General features: G+C 42.2%; 1 protein-coding gene across 4 annotated transcripts in view; it reads right to left on the reverse strand.

The window, feature by feature from the left end:
- Positions 1-2933: 2933 nt before the first annotated feature.
- Positions 2934-23740, reverse strand: part of FHL2 (four and a half LIM domains 2) — a 72167-nt gene continuing 51360 nt past the window's right edge. For 2 of the 4 annotated variants that reach the window (XM_019485017.2, XM_006265080.3), the window contains exons 3-6: positions 18096-18270; positions 15085-15254; positions 13496-13682; positions 2934-3786 (exon numbers count right to left, since the gene is read on the reverse strand). In XM_019485017.2, the coding sequence (XP_019340562.1) occupies positions 3635-3786; positions 13496-13682; positions 15085-15254; positions 18096-18270 (684 nt within the window). In that variant the 3' untranslated portion in view covers positions 2934-3634. The remainder of the gene's footprint in view (positions 3787-13495; positions 13683-15084; positions 15255-18095; positions 18271-23740) is intronic. The other 2 variants (XM_059721028.1, XM_019485020.1) reach the window with 2 other exon arrangements.

The following is a 23740-nucleotide window of genomic DNA, read 5'->3' on the forward strand; positions in this document are numbered from 1 at the left end:
GCAAATACAGAGTAGAAGAATACTGGCTAGATGATTAGCTCTTGGACAGCTTTTAAAAGCCTTGTTATGAGAGGAACTTAGTTTTGAATCTATTGTTGACTACTTATGTTGCATTAGGGAAATTCAGTGTAATATCTGTATCTCATCTGTAAAATGAAGAAATATTTTTCTGAGTTCCTGGTGCACAGGCCCATTCTCAGCCCATTAAATACTGCCAACAATAGCCTCAGTATTGGTTAACCATTTTGCATAATTACAAAAAAAAGAAGTGTTTTAAAGCATGCGTGCAAGAGTAGTATATAAATAAAAGAAGCTAGGTAACTTGTATTATACCTGACTCTGACAAGGCTGCAGTAGACAGCTCCATTCAGCTTTTGGGAGTTATGTACACCTTTTCAAAAGAAGCATTTGAAAGTATTTTTGTTCCTCTTTTTCCAGTGTTAGCGAGGCTTCCTAGTGCTGAGGAGAGTTTTATCCTTTGGGAGTGCCTCTCTGGATATTTCTGCACTACAGTTACAGAATAAAACTAGCAGGTAGTAAGTTTAAAACTACCTCAAGGCAGTTCTGTTTCACACAGCATGGAGTTGTGGAAGCTGACAGTTTAGCCAGATTAAAAAAGGAATTAGACAAAATTCTTGGAGGAAAGTGGCATTAGTAGCTATTATTAAGTAGCCTGGGAGTTAGGGATACAGCCTCTGAATCCAAACTTCCTAGACCTTAAATGTTGGAGGCTGCAAGTGAGAGGAACAGTGGAAAAAAACTCTGGTTATACCAAGTTCACTCTCTAAGCATCGATCCTCTGCCAGTGACAGAATACTGGGCAAGATGGGTCTGTGGTCTGACCCAGTACATGGCAGTTCTTATGTTTTTGTGTTGTATTCTTATGTACTTGCAGCTTATGTGGATGTACCTAAGCTAGCTGAGAGCAGTGTACTCTTAACCATACAGCTGAGCGCAGGCTAATTACCCAAGTGTTTGCCCAGCTCCTTGGGGTGGGTTTGCAGACTGCTGAGCTGCACACTGCGGTAGCTACACTGCTAGCAGTATCTGAGCTAGCTGGTTCAAAGCTAACTTGGGTATGCCTGCAGCAGCTGCAGTGACGCATGGACCTGTGGTATAGTACTTCTGAGGTTGTTGGCAGAACTTTTTTTTTGCATTTGTATTTTTGTACAAATACAGAGCACTATGGAATGTGTCTGTGTGCACAGCCCCTCGGCTGAAGCACAACAGAGAAGCCACAAAGGTGCGCTCTCCAGCCAGGGGTTAGCAGGGTACTGCTTCTTAGGTCCCATCACCCCCAGGGGAATCTGTCACAGTGCTAGGTCTTGCTGGTGCTCTGGTAGTTCTGACAAGACCAAGCAAAAAGCACTTTGGCAACCACAGAGGTACTAGCGGGGTCCCTGCAGTGCTTCTTAACTTACTCTCTGGGTAGCCTGTTGAGGAGCCAGCTGCTCCCTCTTCCTTCTCCTGAGATACTGGGGGTCTGAGAGACTTGTACACATGTTAAATTTGATTTTGAAAAGTTTCACATGACAAAGACAGTTGTTTGAAACAGCAACTTTTTTGTTGTGGATTTCCCACTTTTGTGGAAGATCTGCCATTTTTTTATCCAAGACAAATGGTGTGAACATAGGGATAGTAGCTTTTTGCTACACTGAGGGCACGTCTGTGGCACCATTGTTACTGTGCCTTCATTTAGTACTTAGTGCTTTTGGAAGTACTAAATGACGGCATAGTAACAGCCTGTACTGCACCATGCCAGTGGCACAGTTATTTTTAGCCGCTATGTTGTAGCAATGCACTATAGCAAGGGATTGCATTGCTATGGTGACATAGCTGTGGTATCATGGTTTGTGCCTGTCGACACTACGTCAGTAGCGTGTTGCTATGGCAATGTAGTGTCTCATAGATGTGGCTAACAGGGAAACGTATAGTGCTACAAGTGTAACGTCCGTCGACAGCTTAAGTCCAGTCTTTTCATGTATTCCTTCTGCAGTTCACTTAAATTTATGCTATTTCATATGCTAATGCTGAAAGGATACCACTCTACTTATTTTTAGATGAAACAGACTTAATGTACATGCAAGCAATCACAGGATGTGTGTTAGGAGGATTTAGGAACTTGTCATGGTAAGTATATTTTAGGGGAAGCCAAAAGCAGAATGTCTCTAACCATGTGAAAAAGTTCATCTCTGTTTGCTCTCCCAGTTCTTTTCTAGCTCTGTAAACTGCCCTATGAGCTCTTTTATTGTTTCGTACAAAGATTGCAGTTTTTCTTATTCTTTTTCTGAGAAGAATACTAACTTGCAATGAATAGTTTTAGCTAACATTGAGCCCTTTGCAACTATGTATTTCTGAAGAAGAAACTTAAGAATAATAAAATGACTTCAAACCCATAATGACTGCAAGCAGTTAGCAAAAATTAGGGCCAAACATATTTCTTATCGAGATGTCTGCAATGTTCACGAATACTTTATGATTAAGTCCAGATGACAAAACAAATAGACTCACCATTTTTTAGACCTAGTAAACATTTTTCTGATAAAGCCATATGCATTCCAAATTGACTCCTCTCTCCACCCACCTATATCCATTTTAGTTGAGGTGAACATTTCTTTTTAAGAATCATTTTTATTAAAGTTTTAAATGGAACAGAAATTGAACATACACTGTTGTATCAAGTGCCACTGTGTCAGTATACATGTAAACTATGCAAGCATTCAGTTTTAGTTTGCAGTCTTTTGCCTGTTGAAATCACTAGGAAGTTACTTGCTGCGATGTGTTCATCTGAGGATTATTATTTGAATGTGAAAACATATTAGGCAGAAGAGGGGGTGAGTTTGTACATGGTTGGACTCTTTTCTAACTTTGGAAATATTCTAATCATATTCTAGAAAATGTTAACATGTGTGAAGTAATCCACAATTGCAAAGTTGTTTTTGACATTATTTTATTTTGAAAAATACATTGTTCAGTGTGTATTCAACTAACTGTAATACTGATGCTGTTAATCAGAATTTGTAATCCACTTATTTAGTCATGCAATAACATATGTAATACATACAGAACACTCCCATTTTTAATGATTTATAATCTCTTATTTAATGTATGGCACAAATCCTTGTACATTGATGCACATCCTACATTCTTATAGTCTTTCTACACACTTGACGGCTCACTGCAGTTGCACAGTTCTAGAACACTGATATGAAATATTAGCCCTGCTGAAATAGAACAGAGTTGTTCCACTCATTTCAGTGGGTCAAGGATTTCAACTGTGAAGTTATAGCACAAAACCATTGCAATTCTTCAACTATTTCACTTGCTTGTAAATTAAGATCATGAAACTCAAATATTCAATGAAGAAAAGAACATTTTATGTCAGTTAACTTCCAAAAGGTTTCATACATCTCAGCTCTTGATCTTGGTTAGCTACACACATTCAGTAACACCAACACTCCTAGAGATTTTCGAATCAGCAGTTCCTTTTCTCCCTTGCTGGATTTGGAGAGTTTGAAAAAAAGGATAAATGATGTGAATGGCAGAGAAACACAGAACAGTAAAGCTAGTATGCAACATTGCATATTTCACAAAATATATTTTGCAAGTACAGCTCTTCTCCTTGTTAGGAACTTTAAATATCTTTTCCACACTCAGGGCAAAGGATGTCATCCCTTTCTGTGAGGAAGCCACGGCCCACTAGTGAAAGAGAACACTTCTTACAGTTAAAGCAATCGTTATGCCATTGGCGTTCTTCAAAAGAGATATACTTGGTTCCTCCAAGTCCTATGCAAAAACCAAAAAAGTCTGTTAGGGAAAAACCATGAAGGACCAACACAGGTAATTTAGTGGAAGAATACTGTTTGAGAGACTGCTGCTGAAAAGTTATGTAAGGGACTAAAATAAATGGTTCGTGTGACAATTCTATTACTATTTAATTAAACACTACCATCTTTATTTATGGTAAGTAGCATTTTAATCTTCAGGTGTTCCTATGTCTTTCAACTGTACTACTCATAGAATAGTAAAATACTGCTCATAGAATAGTAAAATGGGCAGAATTGTACCATCAGTGATAGGCTTGGTCCTTACCTAAACTGGGAGTCATACTAAAAGTAAGTAAGACTGTACTATACTAGATAGAGGACATATATACATGTCTTGAGAGGTGTTTAATCATTGTTCAAAAGTGAATAATGTTAACTTTTCTACAAGATATTGCCAGACTGTATTTTCAGGAAGGTTCTCAGTAAGGCGAAGGAAATGGCCTAAACAAACAGTTTAGAGTGGGGTTCTTCAAGAATACCTCTTATGAGGTTGAACCTCATAAGATTTCTTTCGGTCCAATCCTCCAATTTGTCTTGATTACTCAGAATCCTAGCCTTACCCTCCAGTATATGGGCCCAATGCATGACTGGGCGGTGAATATCAAGGGCTATAGGCTGTACAGGAGGGATAGGACAGGGAGGAAAGGAGGGGGTGTGGCGCTCTACGTCAAGGAGGAATACACATCCTCAACAAGTAGCACAAGGTCAGAGGAGGGGTACACTGAAGTACTCTGGGTTAGAATACAAGGAAGTCGAGGGGAAAGGGGCTTAACAGTGGGGGTATACTACAGACCACCGAACCAAGGGAAAGAGCTAGACTGGGAATTCTTAAGTCAGCTCACAGAGGTAGTTAGGTCAAAGAACGTGGTCATCATGGGTGACCTGAACTTTCCAGACATCTGGGAAGAGCAGTCAGCCAGGTCTGACCGCTTCTAGCTGAGATACAGGACCTCCATCTAACCTAGGAGGTGCACAGCCCCACCAGGGGAGATGCTTTGTTGGACCTGGACCTGGCCACGGGCGACGACCTGGTGAGGGGTCTGCGGGTGTTCAACCACCTGGGCGACAGTGATCATCACCTGCTGGAATTCACCATCCAGTGCAAGGTGGCAAAGGCCTGCAGCAAAGCAGCAGCCCTGGACTTCAGGAGGGCAGACTTCAATGAGGTAAGGAGAATAGTCGGGGAGGTACTGAGGTCCCAGAGGGGAGAGGAATCAGGTGTCCAAGAAGAGTGGTCGTTCCTTAAGGAGACAATCCTCCAAGCCCAAAGGGAGGTAATCCAAACATGGATCAAAGGGGGCAAGGCATGAACACCTTGCCAGGGTCGTTTGACCCCAGTACTCTTTCCTGCCATGGCAGGGGGTCAGACTTGATGATCTGCTCAGGTCCCTTCTGACCCTACCCACTATGAAACTACTATATCCACTACTCCCCCCAGCTTGGTCTCATCTGCAAACTTACTGAGAGTGCACTCTTTGTCATCTTCCAGTTTCTCGATGAAGATATTGAACAAAACCAGCCCAGGACCAACACTTGGGGCACTCCACTTGATACTGGCTACCAACTAGACATCGAGTCATTGATTAGTACCCTCTAAGCCCGATGCTCCAGCCTGTTTCTTATCCACCTTACAGTCCATTTATCCATCCTGTACTTTTTTATCTTGCCTGTGAGAATGTTGTGGAAGACTGTATCAAAAGCCTTGCTAAAATCAAGTTATACCACATCACTGGTCTTTCTGCATCCACAGAACCAGTCACCGCATCATAGAAGGCAATCAGGTTGGTCAGGCATGACTTGCCCTTGATGAATTCATGGTGACTGTTCCTAATCACCGTCTCCAAGTGCTTAGTAATGGATTCCTTGAGGATCTGCTCCATGATTTTTCCAGGGACTAAGGTGAGGTTGACTGGTCTGTAGTTCCTTGGATCCTCCTTTTTTCCTTTCTTAAATATGGGCACCATGTTTGCCCTTTTCTAATCATCTGGGACCTCTCCTGATTGCCATGAATTTTCAAAGATGATGGCCAGTGGCTCTGCAATCACATCAGCCAACTCCCTCAGCACCCTTGGGTGCATCCCATCCGGCCCCATGGACTTGTATATGTCCAGCCTTTCTGAATAGTCCCTAACCTATTCTTTCACCACTGTTGGCTGCTCAAACTGCTGCCTGGAGTAGCAGTCTGGGAGCTAAACTTGCCTGTGAAGACTGAGGCAAAGAAGCAATTGAGCACTTCAGCCTTTTCTGCATCCTTTGTTACAAGGTTGCCTCCCTCATTTAGTAAGGGACCCACACTTTACTTGATCCTTCTCTTGCTACCAACATATTTATAGAAACTGTTTTTGTTACTCTTCACATCCCTTGATAGCTGCAGCTCCAATTGTGCTTTGGCCTTCCTGACTTCATCCCTGCATGCCTAAGCAATGCTCTTATGTTCCTTCCTAGTTGTTTGTCCAAGTTTTTACTTCTTATAAGCTTCCTTTTTGTGATTTAGTTTACTGAAGAGTTCCCTGCTAAACCAAGCTGGTGTTCTGTCATACTTGCTAATTTTCCTGTGCATCGGAATGGTTTGTCCTTGCACTCTTAGAAAGGCTTCTTTAAAGTACAGCCAGTTCTCCTGGACTCCTCTCCTCCTCAGACTGGCTTCCCAGAGGATCCTGCCCATAAGTTCCCTGAGTGAGTCAAAGTCTGCTTTTCTGAACTCCAAGGTTCTTACTCTGCTGCTCTCCATCCTTCCTTTCCTCAGGATCGTGAACTCAATCATCTTGTGGTTACTGCTGCCCAAGTTGCCATCTACTACTATATTCCCCACAAATTCTTCCCTGTTTGTGAGCAGCAGGCCAAGAAGAGCACAACCCCTAATTGGCCGTTCCAGCACTTGTACCAGGAAGTTGTCCCCAACATTCTCCAAAAACTTCCTGGATTGTCTGTGCACTGCTGTGTTGGCCTCCCTGCAGATGTCTGGGTGATTGACTTCCCCCATGAGAACCAGGGCTTGTGATCAGGAAACTTCTGCTAGCTGTTTGAAGAAAGCATCACCCACCACTTCCTCCTGGTCTGGTGTTCTATAGCAGACTCCCACCATGACATCCCCCTTGCTCTCCTCTCTGACCCAGAGACTTTCAACAGGCCTATGTCCAGTTTCATACTGGAGCTCTGAGCAATCATATGGCTCTTTTACATAAAGCACAACTCCTTCTCTTTTCCCCTGCCTGTCCTTCCTGAACAGTTTGTACCCATCCATGACAGTGCTCCAGTCATGTGAGCTATCCCACCAAGTCTCTGTTATTCCAAACATGTCATAATTTCATGACTGTGCAAGGACTTCCAATTCTTCTTGCTTGTTTCCAAGGCTCTGCGTATTTCTGTCCAGGCACCTAAGGTAACTAGTTGATTGCCCTGATTTCTCAGGAAGTATGAGAACACCTCCCTTGTTGCCCCCTCCTGCTTGCTCTCCCCCTCTTACCACAGGGCTTTAGTCTACATCCCCCAGTGAACCTAGTGTAAAGCCCTCCTCACTAGGTTAGTGAACTTGTCTGTGAAGGTGCTCTTCCCTCTCTTCATCAGGTGGATCCCATCTCTTCCCAGCAATCCTTCTTGGAACATCATCCCATGGTTGAAGAAGCCAAAGCCAGGGGCGATGCATAGGGGGTGCACGCAGGTGCACGTGCACCCCCTGTGCATGGCGGTGCCCCCCCCGGAAAAAGGTGCCACTGACACTGTCAGTGGTGCCTGTGGGCAGTCGCCGCTCACCGCTCCATGGAACTTGGCATTTGCGGGCAGTCTACGATTGCCCCTGGCTGCTGCTGGTGCCTGCGGGTGGTCACGACCCCTGGTCAGTGCTCGCCACCCCCTCCCCTCCACCGCTGACAGTGCTGGTGGTGTCTGCAGGAACTCCCCACTCACTTCCACTGGGTTCCCGCTGCCATGCTCCCGCCACTGTCGATGCAGCTGTTCCCCACCAGCTACCAGGAGCACGCACAGTTCTTGGACAAAGCCCTGCTGGTGATACCACCTGCACATCCAGGCATTGATCTGCAGGATCAGACAGTACCTGTCTCCTTCACCCTTGCACCCAGAGCAAGGTTTCCCCTGACAGTATAATTGATGCCTACATGGATGAGCAACATGGGATAGTAGTCAGAGGGCCAGTTGTGTCTTGGTAATCTTTCTGTGACATCTCAGATCTGGGCTCCTGGCAATCAGCAGACTTCTTGAGACAACTGGTCAAGTCAGCAGATGCTCCCTTCATCCCCTGCAGAGTGGAGGCTCCAACCACCACCACCCATCACTTCTTGGTGGTGGTTGTTTCAATCCTTCCCATCTTGGGGAGGCCCGGCCTATCCTCCTCCACCAATGGAACATGCTCATCCCTCTCTGTTGCTAGGGCTGCATATCTGTTCTCCAGACAAACTGTTGCAGGTGAAGGTGAAGATTTCTGCTTGCTGCCAGAGGTCACAAGCTTCCAGCTTCCACTCTCCTGGGAGTCCACATCCTTTCTCTTCTCTAGCGCAGTTTCTGGCAGTTCTTCCTCCATAGTCCCAGAGGTCTGCTTCATCATCAAATCAATGAACTCCTGATGGTGGAGGATGCTTCAGAGCCTCACCACTTCCTCCTATAGCTCTCTTGCCTGTTCCCTGAGAGTCACCACCAGGAGGCACCATTCACACCATAGGCACCCCCCTCCCCGACCTGGCCATCACTGGAAGGAACCTGCAAACCACCGTCTCACAGCACCAAACCTGGACCTGGGTAGAAGACTCGATGGTGACTAATTCTGCCTGGACAGAAACCTCAGTTACAAGCAGAGGCAGTGGCAGTGGCTCTGACATTGTGATGTCTTCCAGCCATTTCCCTGAGTCTTTTAATCTGCCTTCTCTCTCTTACTCCCTTTTTTTCAAGCACACCTTCCCTAGCGAACTCACCTGGAAGCTGGCCTGTTTACTGTTTATTGGCCCCAAAGGGTTCCTTTCCTGCTTTCTCACACCAAGCTGTAAGGCTCTCCCCTCAAAAGTGGGGGGCAGAGGAAGGGGCAGAAAACTGACCTGTGAACTGCCTGCAAACTGCTTACTCTGTTTGCAGCCCTTGGTTGCTCAGGGAGTCTCCTTTTATACCCTGCTGGGTCTGGACTGGCTCCGCCCCCTCGTTAGGTCTTCTGTCAGGCACAGGCAGCAATCACTCAGCAATTATCAATCACTCAGCCAGCAACACTCCCAGTTCTCAGAGTACATGCCCCAAACACACACAATCCACCAGACAAACACTTAACAAACCAAAGGCACAGACAGCTCTGGATCAATTTAAAGGATAAGTGCATTTGTTTAAAGTGGCAGATAGGGTTATTTTAGCAAAAGTATTTTGGGCAGTTTGAAGGGAAGTCATGTAACCAAAAAAAGGAAGTTATAGTGTCCAAGATAGAGAAAAATATTTTATTTTGATGAGTAAAGGCAGCAATACCAAAGGTGTAATCCAGAATGGACTCGCGTCCAGATGAGCGTGGCCGTGCAGTATGTGGCACTGCAAACACGTCTGTGGCACCGCATACTGCACATTTAGTTGTTCTCTGTTCTGCAAGGGCACACTGCCCATGTGTGCACTGCTCTTATTTTTTTTTCTGTGGGTTTTTTTGACCCCTGGATATCCATGGGTCAAAAAAACCTGTGGAAAAAAAAAGCAGAGTAGCGCACACACAGGCAGCATGTGCCACTCAAAAGCAGATCTGGGCCACCTGGAGCCACGCTCCAGCTCCTGGCCAGGCTCTGCGTGGCAGAATTGCCTCTGTTGCACCCCTGGGAGGCCCCCAGGTAAGGCTGCTGGGGCCAACCCAGTGCTGCCCCCAGCCTCCCTTTCATTCATTCATTCATAGATTCATTCGTAGATTGTAAGGCTGGAAGGGACCTCAGAAGATCATCAGGTCCAGCCACCTGCACCAAGCAGGAAAGACAGCTGGGAGTCAGGTGACCCCAGCAAGGTTGACCGTCCAGTCCCCTCTTGAAGATTTCCAGGGTAGGCGATTGCACCACCTCTGGAGGGAGCTTATTCCACAGTCTGGACACCCTGACTGTGAAGAAGTTTTTCCTAGTGTTAAGCCTGAAACGGTCTTCAGGAGTTTGTGGCCATTACTCCTGGTTTTCCTCAAGGGTACCCTGGTGAACAGTTGTTTGCCAAGCCCTTTATGTACTCCCCGGATATAGTGGTAAGCTGCTACCAAGTTCCCTCTTAGGCTTCTCTTTTTTAGGCTGAAGAGTCCCAGGTCAGGATTTCCTTGTATGGCTTGCCATGCAAGTCTCTGATTATATGCATGGCTCTTCTCTGGACTTTCTCAAGCTTCACCACGTCCTTGTTAAATTGCAGTGGCCAGAACTGGACACTGTACTCCAGCTGCAGTCTCACCAATGCTGAGTAAAGCAGAAGAATCACTTCCTTGGTTTTGCTGGAGATGCATCAGTTGATGCATGCCAGCGTATTATCTGCCCTACTGGCTACAGCATTGCGCTGACAGTTCATATCCATACTATGGTTATTATTATCCTTAGGCCCCTTTCATCCATGGGTCAGTTTGGTGCCACCAAGCCTGTAGGTGTGTAGGGGACTGTTCATCCTCAGATGGAGCACTTTACATTTCTTGATGTTGAACTTCATCTGGTTCCAATCCACCCAACTTGCCAGCCTGTCTAGGTCTGCCTGTATCTGTAGTTTATCTTCAAGCATGGCCATGCTTCCCCATAACTTGGTGTCATCCATGAACTTGGCCAGTGAGCTCTTCACCCCCACATCCAAATCACTGATAAAGATGTTGAAAAGCACTGGACCAAGCCCCGACCCCTGAGGGACACCACTGGCCACTTCTCTCCAGGACAACACAGATCCATTCATTAGAACTCTCTGGGTCCTACCCTGTAGCCATCTCCCTACCCACCTAACTGTTGCGCAGTTAAGCGCACAATCCTCCAATTTTCTTGAGAGAACATCGTGGGATATTAGATCAAAGGCTTTTTGGAAATCAAGGTATACAATGTCAACCTCCTCTCTTATCCAGGTGGTGAGCTACCTGATCATAAAAGGAGATGAGATTGGTAAGACAAGACCTGCCTGTGATGAAGCCATGCTGGCTGTCATTCAGAATCCTACCTTCTGCAAGCCTATTGCACATAGACTAATGAATTTTTCCAAGATTTTCCCTGGGATAGAAGTTAAGCTAATTGGCCTATAGTTATCCAGGTCTTCCCTCCTCCCTTTCTTGAAGAGGTGGCACCAAACTGACTAGCACCACAACTGAAAGGGGCCTAGGGGTAATAATAGACCATAGTATGAACATGAGCCATCAGTGTGATGCTGTAGCCAGCAGGGCAAATACTACTCTGGCATGCATCAACGGATGCATCTCAAGCAAAACCATGGAAGTGATTCTCCCGGTTTACTCAGCATTGGTGAAACTTCAGCTGAAGTACTGCATCCAGTTCTAGGTGCTGCACTTCAACAAGGATGTGGAAAAGCTTGTGAGAGTCCAGAGAAAAGCCACCCGTATGATCAGAGACTTGCAAAGCAAGCTATATGAGGAAAGGCTGAGGGACTTGGATCTTTTCAGCCTAAAGAAGAGAAGGCTGAGAGGGGACTTGGTTGCTGCTTACTGCTATATCAGGGGAATACATCAAGGGCTCGGCAAATAGCTGTTCACCAGGGCACCCTTGGGGAAAACCAGGAGTAATGCCCACAAACTCCTGGAAGACCATTTCAGGCTTAACACTAGGAAAAACTTCTTCACAGTTAGGGTGTCCAGACTGGAATAAGCTTCGTCCAGAGGTGGTACAATCACCTACTGTGGAAATCTTTAGGAGATTGCTGGGGTCACCTGACCCCAATTGTTTTTCCTGCCTAGTGCAGAGGGGCTGGACCAGCATTCCCTCTAGGCTTCATGATGCGCGCAGCCGTGCAGGCGCACCTGGCAGCATGGTATGAGCTTTCCTGCACGGCCGCATACACCACACAGCTTAGAGAGAATACTGGGCTGGATCCGATGATCTTGCAAGGTCCCTTCCAGTCCCTTATAATCTATGAATCTAAGATGGGCACAACATTGGCCCTCTTCTAGTCCTCAGGGACCTCTCCAGAGCACCATAGGTTTTGGAAGAGTTTCGCCAGGGTTTCTGCAATGACTTTGGCCCTATCTTCAGCACTCTCAGATGAAGTTCATCCAGGCTTGCTGACTTATGTATGTCTTATTTTTAAAATTTATCATGCACCAGTTCTATGACAATAGTAGGAAGGCGGTCATTCCTACCATGCTCATTCTGTACTCTTTTTGGCATGATTTTCCCTTTGGCCTGGTGAAATTCCAAAGCAAAGTAGTCATTCAGTTCATTTTTCTCTTGAATGCCAGTATCCAGCTGTTCTGAGTTGCTGAGCAATGACCCCACACTCCCATTTGTTTTCCTTCTGTTCCTTACATACCTAAAGAAGGACTTCTTGTTGTCCTCAATTCCCATTGCTAATTTAAGTTCTGTCACCACCTTAGCCTTTCTAATCTGTTCCCTACAAGTGTGGGCCGTTGCTGTATAGTCCTCCTTGGGCCTGTCCCAAGCTTCCACTGTTTGTGCTCCTCTTTCTTCTTTTTTAAGAGGACCATGATTTCCCTGTTTAGCCAAGAGGGTTCCCAGCCCCTCTGCTACCTTTCCTTAGCATGGGAATGGACTTGCTTTGTGCTTCAAGGATCATGTCTTTTAGGAACAACCTCTCTTCATGCACTTCTTTTGCCTTTGGTTTCTGGTCCCACAACACTTCCCCTACTAGTGACCTGAGCTTGTTGAAATTTGCATTTTTTAAATCCAAAATTTCAACCCTGCTATCTAATTTGTCTGCCTTGTGACAAACAGTGAACGTGATGGTTTCATGGTTGCTGTCGTCCAGGCTACCCTCTATTTTTAAGTCGGTCACCAGGTCATCAAGGTATGTAGAAAAAACATTTAAAGCCGTGTCTATGGCTGAATCGCTGAGTCTCCAAATCAGCATTGAATTTTCAGATTCGGATTCAGGCAAATTGAATCAGGGACAGCGATCCGAATCAATTAATTGAATCACTGTCCCTGATTCGAGCCGAATCTGAATCCGAATTGAATATGGCCCATTTTGCAGACCCCTACTCCTTACCCCACCTGAGGTAACTTGCTGTGCACCAAAGTGCATGTGGCATGGGCATTTCCTGGGGACAAGTAGCAGCAGTGCAAGGTGCACTGCCACTGCTTGTCCCCAGGGAACCAAATGTCCACACTTGGATATTGCAGGAAAGATGCAAGCAAATAGGCAAGCAGTAAAAAGGTAAGCCTGGAGTAAAGCAATGTCAGTAAGACATAAAAGAAGGTGAGAAAGAGTTGTGGCCCAGAACCACAATTGTGGACACTGTAGCTCACATGTGTAAAATGTTGGTCCCCTGTTATAGTTATATATTACCAGCATTTCCCATGAAAATCAAATGGAAAGAAAAAAAAATTAAAAAGTAAAAACAATTCCAATTTTTTTCAGGGCTCCAAAGACATAATAAGCAAAATAGTTTCAAAATTCAATATTTTATATGTTTGAGATACATGTTGGGGCTCTTCATTAGCATTCATCTAGTCCATTGCTAACATTAACCTCTACATTTCTAAAACCGATGGCAGCAAGAAACCTACCACTGATTGGGTTGGTGCATCCAGCACACTTTTTGGCATAAAGGTTGCAGAAGCAGCTCAGGCAATATGCAAATTCATCCCGAGAGGTAAAACGCTGTCCAGACAACTGCTTCTTACATCCAGTACAAACAAAGCACTCCTTATGCCAGGGCTGCTCTCGGTAAGTAACCCCTCCTGTAGTGATGGCCTGTTTTATTGAATGTACAAAACAAAAAGTTTTGTGAGGTTCCCTTCTTACCAAGAATGACCTTCTTGTTTAAAAAAATAGTAATACTATGTGGTTAATGCTGGCAGGAACAAATTGAAGCGCCAAGCCCTAGTTTTGGTTTAGTATTCTCCAGTATTTTTCCAATTATATGAGCAATCCCCCTCATTTTAGACAACTTTCTTGCTCTCTAGTAATTTCTAATCTTGCTCAAATATAACCTTTTTATTCCTAAAACCTTCTTTCAACCTTCCTAATATTTATTTATTTATTTGTTTATTTTCCACTCTTTTCCTTACACATATCCCAGCACTGGACTCGACTATGTTCCCTCACCCAACCTTGGTGGTGATGAAAGAACCTCTTGTCTGTCCTTATCTTTCATTCTCAATATAACATTTTATTTCAAACTCAGCTGTAAATTCCACTTCTTTACTTGCATCTCCTTGTCACAGATATTTCTTACTTGCAAGAGGAGACCTCGCTCATTCAAACCATCTCACTGACCTCAATAAATGTCACTACATTGTGGACACAAGAACATTCATAAGACAGACTCACAGTATCAGCTAATAAATTTATTTCTTCCATTGGTCTTATCTTTAACTCCATCCCATGTTATGCAAACAAATAGCCTGATCCTGCAGACACTCACTGATAAGTGTAGTGGCTTTAAGAATTTTTGTTCCAGAAAATATATACTGTATAAACACAATCCATTTTTCCTTTTACCTTAAATTTTCAGGATGAGCTATTTTAAAAGCATTCAGCATTGGACCTTTCCAAATCATAGAACCATAATAAAAAGAGCTGGAAGGGACCTCAGGAGGTCAGTAGTCCAACTTGCTACTCAAAGCAGAATTGCCACTGTTTAAACAATCTTAGCCAAGTGTTCATCTCACATGCTCTTAAAAACTTCCAAGAATAGAGATTTCACAAACCTTGGTAATCTTTCAGGGCCTAACCACCCTCACAGTTTGAAATTTCTTTCTTTTATCCAATCTAAATTTTCCTTGTTGTAATTCAAGACTGCTACTACTTGTCCTGTCCCCTGCAGCCACAGAGAGTAGTCTGGTACCATAGACCAGGTCAATAGCAACGGTATTATTGATTCTGGTAGAAGCAAACTAAGTCAGTACAGAGTGATTTTGAAATCTCTCTACATATTTTTCCCATGCTCGAGGCTAAAGGCCCCATTCTAGGAGACTTCTCATAGCAATAAATGTTTTTGCTTGGTGTGGTGTTTGCAGGATTGGGCCCTTAGGTTGTACAGTATTTTGTAGGGTAAATTGGTTTTAGCTTTTATATGACATATTTCTTGCACTCACACAGGACAAAACAAAACATTTAACTGCTTCGCAAACCTGAATTACAAAACCACTACCTTCTTGCACTGGACACACTGCATGGCAAACTGTTTTTCATAGCAGGGTACACAGAAGTTTTGATTATCTTTAGGAATGAAACTCTTTGTCCCAATAGGCTGTTGACAACGATGGCAGATAAAGCAGGTCTCATGCCAGCTGTTACCTTTGTACTCCATTTTGCGAGTACCTGTAATGAGATCAAAATACAAAATGAAGCTAAGAGCTTGGCTACTTTTACCCATAGCTTGCATGTTTGAATTGGTTCATCTCCCTACTGCAGCATAATGGTCAGTGATTAGATATAAAATCTTATTCAGTGTTTCAGTTAGCATCAAAAGGGGTTGGATACTGTTTGCAGAGTGTGAGTATTGTGAACATAAAAGAGAGGAGTAGCTATTACTAAAAAGAGAGCCTGTTACACATTGCCTTCAAGTGGGAATTTATTCATTACGAATTCTTCTACACAGGAGGTGTAAAATATGAAGTGTTAGCTTCAACCAAGGATGTAGAAGTGAAAGTAAGATTTTTAAAATTTATTTCTTCCCTTTGAATCACCTTTGTCTTTGTCCCAGGTATATCCTCAAGCAGGCAAGTCTAGTGGAAAGGGTAATGATTTGGGTTCCTGACATCACCTAGTAAAACACTCATTTGCAATAAAATGGAGTCACTGGTTAGGTGAGAGAGCAGACATCCTATCTGTTCTGTAGTCCTGTTTCTGTCCCCCTTGCAGTCTAAAGTTTAAAGTTGATTTAAAGTAGTGCAGCATCTCATCATGTGCCAGGCCATTAGCCTCATGACTCTTCACTGTTTGTCTGAGAAGGGAGGAGGCCTTCTCATTGACTTCAGTGTTATTTAAGCCATGCTTTGTGTTGAGAAGAAAAAACCGAAGGTCTTCATTTTTGGAGTCATCTCTCTGTTAGCTAGAAGCAGCATACTGGTGAAAGATAACACCTTTTAAAAAAAAAAAAAGTGTTCTGGGTAGCATAGTATAGAAAGCCATCTCCATGCCCCAACTAAAGCAAACATTTCAGAGGTGAGTTGTTAACCATTCCAGATATCACAAATATTTGAGAAACAAGCAAACTTCTATAATTTTTGCCAAGGTCAAACTATATCTCCAAGAAAACATGCTTACAGTTTACATTGCTTTTGATGCTTGGAACAAAAATCAGTGAAGCATAAAATTTAAAAAAATAGCAGCTTGCAGATATCAGGCCTCTGGTCAAAGGCCAAATTCAGCTTTTAGATAGTTGGCACGAATGCCAGAAGAATATATCCAAAGGCAAAATTTGACCAACTTCTCTCAGACATTTAGATGCTCTCTCCCTTACAGTCATTGTTTCAAGTCTTTCATTTTGTCTTATTCTGTGCAATGTGCTCTGAGACATGAGATAAAGCCAGTTTAAAAAATGTAAAAATAAAAGAATGATTGACATGTAGCAGCATGACAAATGTGAATGGATAATTATCTTTCTCCAATGACACACATGAATGTGGCCACATTTTAGTAATACACTATTTTAATAGTAAGTCTAAACATACACTTAATTTTGAGAATAGGCAAAGTAGCAAAAGGCTCACTCCTTTATGCAATGAAACACTGGTCTATAAAAGAGAGGAGAACTGAAAACAGTAGGGTTGGAGGATAGGGTGAAAGGTTTATTTTCCCCTCTCTGATGCACTGGGTTCTAATGACAGGTGGTAATGGCAGCAGTGAGGATCATTGCAGTTGTGTATCCACCTGAATGAAGTCAGTGGGAGTCAGGATAAGGAACTGCACAATCAGGTACTTAACTGCCATCATTCCACATGCATGTCAGCAGTTTTATATAATTTAAACTGAACATTCAAAGAGGAGAAATATCAACAACCACCCTACCACCCTGACATGTTTCCAACTTCTTGGGTCTGCGTTAATCCACACTCTAGTCATTCAGACTACTATCCCTGCTCCTGTGCTAAGGTAGCATGTTATAGAAGTGGGAAGTGATGCTTCATGTAAAGGCTTCAACAGACAATGCTACATAGGATGGAGAGTTACCTAGTTGTCAAGTGGGACTGACATTAACTGCTTGCAGAAGGTAGTCTTGAGTACCACTTCGTGGTTGCATAATTTTGTGATGGACTGATTTGGGTTCCTGACATCACCTTCCTTTCTGGGTCACCTTCCTTTCTGGTATTTCCTTTTTGGGTCATAAGATTGAACACCAGGAGAGGACTAAAATGAAGTTAACGAAAATGCCTTCCCTTAAAAATGATAAAATTAGCTATAATTTTCAAACAAAACCACTGCAAGTAGTATATCTACAATCCAAAACAAAAAATTTATCTTGCTGAAGAGTGGAAAGGAGTGAGTATAGAACCTGGAACAATTTTGGACATCTGTTAAATATATATTCATTATTTCTTTCCTATTTTATCACTCAAAACTCTCTAAATATTTGACAAGACCTGTCAGGCATATAGGTTTTTAGATGAATGATATGAGAACCAGCTTGGAAAAGATTTACCAGTGCCAGTTATCATTGCCAGGCATACATATAGATTTCTTAAATTTTTAATTCCAGACTCAGCTTCTGCTTTTTAAACCTTCAAAGTATCAAAGGCTGTTACAGCATTGTAAAGAAGAAAGAAATATTTTACTGTTAAAGTGCTTTAAATCCATGCTTGAGGCAGCTAAGAGGCACTTGTTTCTTAGAGGCACTTGTTTTTTACACTTGAAGGAAATATTGCACTTTTCTCTTCAGAATCTGTTCAACAACGTTTTTACGGTGGATTGGCAGTCTTTTCAGTTGTAATTAAGAAGTGAAACTGGACATATCTAGCTTCCAATTTAGCTTTTTAAATAAAATATTACAATTATAAATTACTATCTGGTCTAGGGGATATCATAAAACACAGGTTATAATATCTTCTGCCTGCCAGATCATGCCTTAGGACAGACAGTGAAGGAAAGAAATTAGTTACAAAGGTGCATTTTGATGTTTGACCTGGCCTTCTCTCTGTCTGAAAAGCAGTATGTCCTAACCTGGCATAATAGTCTTCTTGCACTCATTGCATTTAGAAGAATACTCATTGGAGTAGCATTCAGTACAGAGTAGATGTTCCTCTTTTGCAGCAAAAGGTTTGTCGACCAATGAGTTCTTGCACTGAAAGCAGTGGAAACAGGTCTCATGCCAGTGTCGGTCCTTGTAGGACAGATCCTGTAGAAATCCAAAATCACAGAATAAACAGAATGAACAGTTTGCACAATTGGAAGCTGGGAGAATATAAACACATCCAAGTCTGAATCTTAGCCAGGATTTAAGGCTTATTCTTACAGATCAAGAAAATAAATTGTCCTGCTAAGATGACCTGATTTTGCTCTGGTTACACAAGAGGGCTAAAGGCAGCTTTATCCCTTTGACAGGCTTTTTAAAATTCAAGTTCATTTCACTTTTTGTAATGCTTCAGAGAAAGAAGTAATCTCCTTTAGATATTTCTTCTCTGAATAAAGTCCTATTTTCAAATAAGAATGCATTGACATGCTAAATATGATACATTCTCAACTTGGTTGAGAACATGGTCAGAATTGTCACTGTTGCTGTCTAGAGTTTCTTTAATGTGATAATTTTACCATGGGCTTACCACAAAGATGGGATATCACATCACTTCTGTAGCTACCAATCCAAAACACTCTGATGCTAGGACTGGCATGGGTATTTCAGTTCCAAAGGTAATTTATCAGTAGGAGGAATTATTTCAAAGAACTGTTGTTCCAGAAAAGGCCAAAAGGAAGTCCATAGGAAAGATGACCCATATAATTTGTCACAGCCAGCATCTTTGGGTCTCAGATAAAATGGAACCCAGATCCAAGCAAAACCAATGCAATAAAAAAGCTCCACACTTTTCAGTAAATGAGACAAAAACAGAAACTATTCCTCTCATCTCTTCCAATTCTGGAGAGGGTATTTGGATATTTGGAGAAAATGGACCTGAACTATTAAATCAATCCCACACAAACAGGCTTTACAAAACCCACGTACCCTTGGTGTTAGTGATTCTTATTCTACTTTAGGAAAGGACTAAATATGGAATATTTTGCTTTTCCAATTATGACAATCCTCAAAATTCCTGATTTAACCATTAGTACATCAGATGTTTTACAATGTCATTTTCTGGGATACCTAGAAACTTTCTGCCACTGTAAATACAATGCGTGTGGGAGAGACACGAGCCAAATAACATATGATGCAGGGCAACATGTCATGCTCCACTCTTATGGGTGCTGTGACAGAAAATTTTAATGCTGTTCAAAGGAAAAGGGAAGATTAAATAATCAGAATATCTAACCTAATATGTGCATTCTCAGAAATTATACTAGGATCTGTGTAGTGAATGAGTGAATTAACCTTTTGGTTTCCATTTAAAGATTCATGGATAATTTGGCTAAGTTACTTATTTTGCTGATCTGAATAGAGAAGAACAAAGTCTAAGATATCAGCATTTTTAATCTGTGAGGCAGAACATTAACAGTAGCATAATTTAGAGAGTTTCATTTGAACACCTGCTCTGCCCTCCCTCCCCTCAACTCCTGCAGTTTATTTTCAAGTCATGATTGAGGATGTTCATGTTTTTCCAGCTCTGAGGTCATGCTCTGAGGTACAATACCCATTGAGGATCCTATTTCACTTTTTCAAAGACTTATTCATTCAGCCTTCTCTATTCATGTCAATCAAAACCTTCTAAAGAAGCCTGATTTCTTCTCCTCAAGTATCAGATATTTTTGAACATCAAAATAAAAAACCTTGTTGAAAAGATTAGTATTTACATTTATTTCTTTAAAGGAAGTTGAACAACCTAATCCTGATCTCAGAAGAACAATATTTTTCATGGAAAAATGCAAGCTAGAATTAACTAGGAACATTCCAAAATGAAATATTTGCCTGCTGGAAAATGAAATGACAACAGATCTGTTTGTCTTGATTGCTTATGAAAGTGAAGACCATTTTAAACATAAATTATAATTTTTTCCAGTTTCCTTTTTCCTTTTTTGCTATGTTGGTAAGATGTTTTTTCCTCCAAAGTTAGTAAATGGTTTGCTTTTTATCTGTATAGGCCTCGATAGAAGTATAAGTTTTTCATGTTTTAAGAGGAGAATTAATAGATTATACTTATTCTTTGCTGTAACAGTTTAGCAATCTTTGGTCAGAAGCCTCTGAGTCATAAAGCAGAGTTAGGTTTAATGTTTAAGCCTAGGCTTACAATGCAGCCATTGGTGTGATCTATAGCATGCATATTTATACTGGAGCTAGGCAGAATACGCCTAGGTTAATATTTCTAGTAGTGTAGCGACAGCACCATGGGCTACACAAGCCTACTTGTGACCCCATGTACTTACTGTCGTTACTCAAGTTGGCTGGATGAAAGCTAGCTCAGGTACATTTGTATGTACTAGTCATACCTCTGACTGCACTGTATTTACAAACACAACTTAAACACAGTCTAGACATAGCAGTCAAGAGAAGATTCTGAGTTATGCTTCAGCCTCATGTGCAAACACAATTTTATGTTAAATTATGTCCAGACCCTGACCAATTCCTAACCTAAACTTAGAGCAGCCTCTAACATGCTCTAATTTATAGTGGCTGCTCACAACCCGAAAGAACTGTTTCAGTGTTCATACTCCCTACACATACTCACATACTCATACCATTAGTTCACACCTACACATACTCATACCATAAGTTCATATTCCTTACACAGGTGTGCCAGAAGGAAGTGACATAAAAATCACTGGGTGACTATGTGACTAAGGGATCTCCTGGTATTAGAAGGTATGTTTGAAAGACTGGTTATACTGGTTTCACACTTTCTGGGCATGTCTACATGTGTGCTTTACTGCGTGTTAGACTAATTTAAATAATAATTTAATAGTAAAGCATCACAGTCTACACGTGCACCACAATTAGTGTGCAGTAGATTCATTTACTCTGGTGTAGGATAGTCCTGTCAAACACAGGTACTATCCTATACCACAGTAAATCACTGTGTTTAAACGCTTCTGTAGGTGGTGATGTTGGGATTAGTTTGCACCCCACTATGTACAACAAACAGTTGAGGACCTGACTTATTGTATCAATTGATCCTGATCTTTTTTTCAAGCTCGGCCTTCGATATTGCAGTTCTTCCAAAATGTACAAATCTAGGGTTCAGAATATGTTTACTTCTTTTGGATGAAACTTTTATGGGCACATCTACACGTGATGTTATGTCGCTGTAGTGACACACTATGGTGACATAGCATCCAAAAGTATGCTATGTCCAGCAGCTACTTATGACCAGCATATTACATATGACCAGCAGCTACTTCACCAAAGCAGTGCACTCCCCCATTATAGCACACCTCTATGGCAACATAGCTGCTAAAAATAACCATGTGTCACCAAAAGAAAGTACTGAAGCATGGCACAGTAACAACATTGTCATAAGGTGTCATGAAGACGCACCCTATGTAAATAAGTTCTTTTTAACTGAACAAAATTATAAGATTAGAATTGCCTTGTTTTATAAACATAAATTCCTTATACCCTGCAACTCCATTGTGTTTATTTGGGCTCTAGTACAACTTAAAATGTATATAATGGACAATGGCTTACCTTTTCCTTTGAATTGGGTTTCAACAGAGACCCATAGGAAGAAGATTAGAGAGGTTTTAACTGGGACAGCAAATACATATATTTGTGTTCATGATTTAAAGTGTATCAGCCATCTTACTTGTTGTGATGATTTCCTTAGAGCTTAGGGGGGAATAGGGTTCAAACTTTGTATATTGCATGGATTTTAGATAGTCATCTCCTGTGACAGAATTCTTTGGCAGTATAGCATACTAGCATTCCTGCATCAGTAAGGCACTCCTATTGTAGGCATAGCCTGAATGATTACTGCTAAGACTAAGACCTTGATGCTTTAAAAATATACAGGTGAGGGTTCTAGGGTCTCTCCCTCCATTCTTCCTCACAACACAGGGTACCAGTCAGATTTTTAACACCAAAGTAAAAGAAAGGGTTGCAGCTCAGCAAAGGTGTAAGGTTCATCTGAAATATTAAGTGAAGCTTTCTGTTCCAAAAAATATTTAAAATTTCCCTTTTCTGCTTACATATTACTAGGAGCTACTTATTGTGTTTTCACTGTATATTTGAGATTGACTCTGCTGATCCATTTTGGCCCACATCCTGTCACAGTAGCTTTCCACCACAGTTCCCTTTTAATTTTGTTCTTGTGTTATATAAAGAGACTTCCCCTCCTCCCCTCCACTAAGCCACTAATGTGGTCTTCATTAGAAAGGTGGGCTATTATATGTATTTCCTGAATTCATAATATTCCTTGTGCCAATGAAACTCCAAAGAAACTATTAAAAATGTAAAGAATGCCAAAATCAACCCAAAGTCAAATTTAGGCAGTTAAGCAAACGAAAACATAATAGATGGATTTCCAGAAAGAATGTTCAAGGTTTCAAGCAAGCAAGAATAGGAAACAAAAGCTGTACTGGGGAGTCACAAGGGACTCAGGCGTTAAAATGTGAGCCCATTTCTCTTAAAGAAATTATATTCTTTCTTATGAGACAATCTTAGGAAGCTGTTGGCATATGGATAATGTGCAATGACTCTTGAGAGAAACACCAGTGCATTTTTCTAATGTCTCCCAGCACCTCTCAGCACTCAGTAGATGAAGTTTTAATCTGCCTGTCAGGGTTTTATAAACATCAGCTAGAAGTGTTTACAGTTAACATGGTGGCCTTAGGCCAGATGAAGTATTAACACCATGTGTTACCATTTAATTAAATGTGTTTTTGTGAAAACCAATATTTCAAAAAAGGAACAAATCTGTAATTTTTGAATAATATTCACACACACCCATGGAAGCACTGTATGGTGATTGTATTTAAAACAAAAGGTTATTTTAAATTCTTGCAAATGAGGGCATCCTTCAGCTTACATCTTCTCATGTATTTACCATATGCTACTATTAATGTTGTGATTGCAATGCAGTGTAGATATATCCAAACTAAATACATCTCATATAGCTACCAAGAGCAGCCTACCTGTGGAAGCCCCAAGCTCAGCAGCGGGTGTCAAACACATTTAAGAAGCTGGGTAAATACCTGAGCATTATGTCCATGCTGAGTTCTGGGCTTCCATGGCTGTACTACTACCAGTACTTGGTGTAATTAGTTAAAATATAGTTCAGGTATCTCTGTATCATGGGCATGAAAATCATATTGCCTCATGAGCTGGATGAGTGGCACAGGGCAAGTCCGTGGTTTAGATCAAATCCACAGATTTCTCCCCCCCCAACTCCCTCCCAGCTCCATTCTCAATCTAGCACACATGGCTTATGCTCTGGGACCCGTACCACACACGGTAACCATCCCAGCCAGTCTGGGATCTGTGCCACAGGTGACACCCTCTCTTCCTCCCCCACTGGCTGGTTTGGAACTGCGCCGCATGTGGCATGCTTCTGAGACCAGACTGGCCAGGATGGGCACTACATCTGGTGTAGGTCCCAGGACAGAAACTTCATGTGGCACCTCCTGCCCCAGCTAGTCCAGGACCCACACCACACATGGCACAGTTCTAGACTGGAGAGGTGGGGGACTGCAAGTAGTGAGGATCTCAGACTGGCTGGGGTGGA

This window comes from Alligator mississippiensis, chromosome 1 (genome assembly GCF_030867095.1).
Source record: "Alligator mississippiensis isolate rAllMis1 chromosome 1, rAllMis1, whole genome shotgun sequence".
Lineage (NCBI taxonomy): Eukaryota > Metazoa > Chordata > Crocodylia > Alligatoridae > Alligator > Alligator mississippiensis.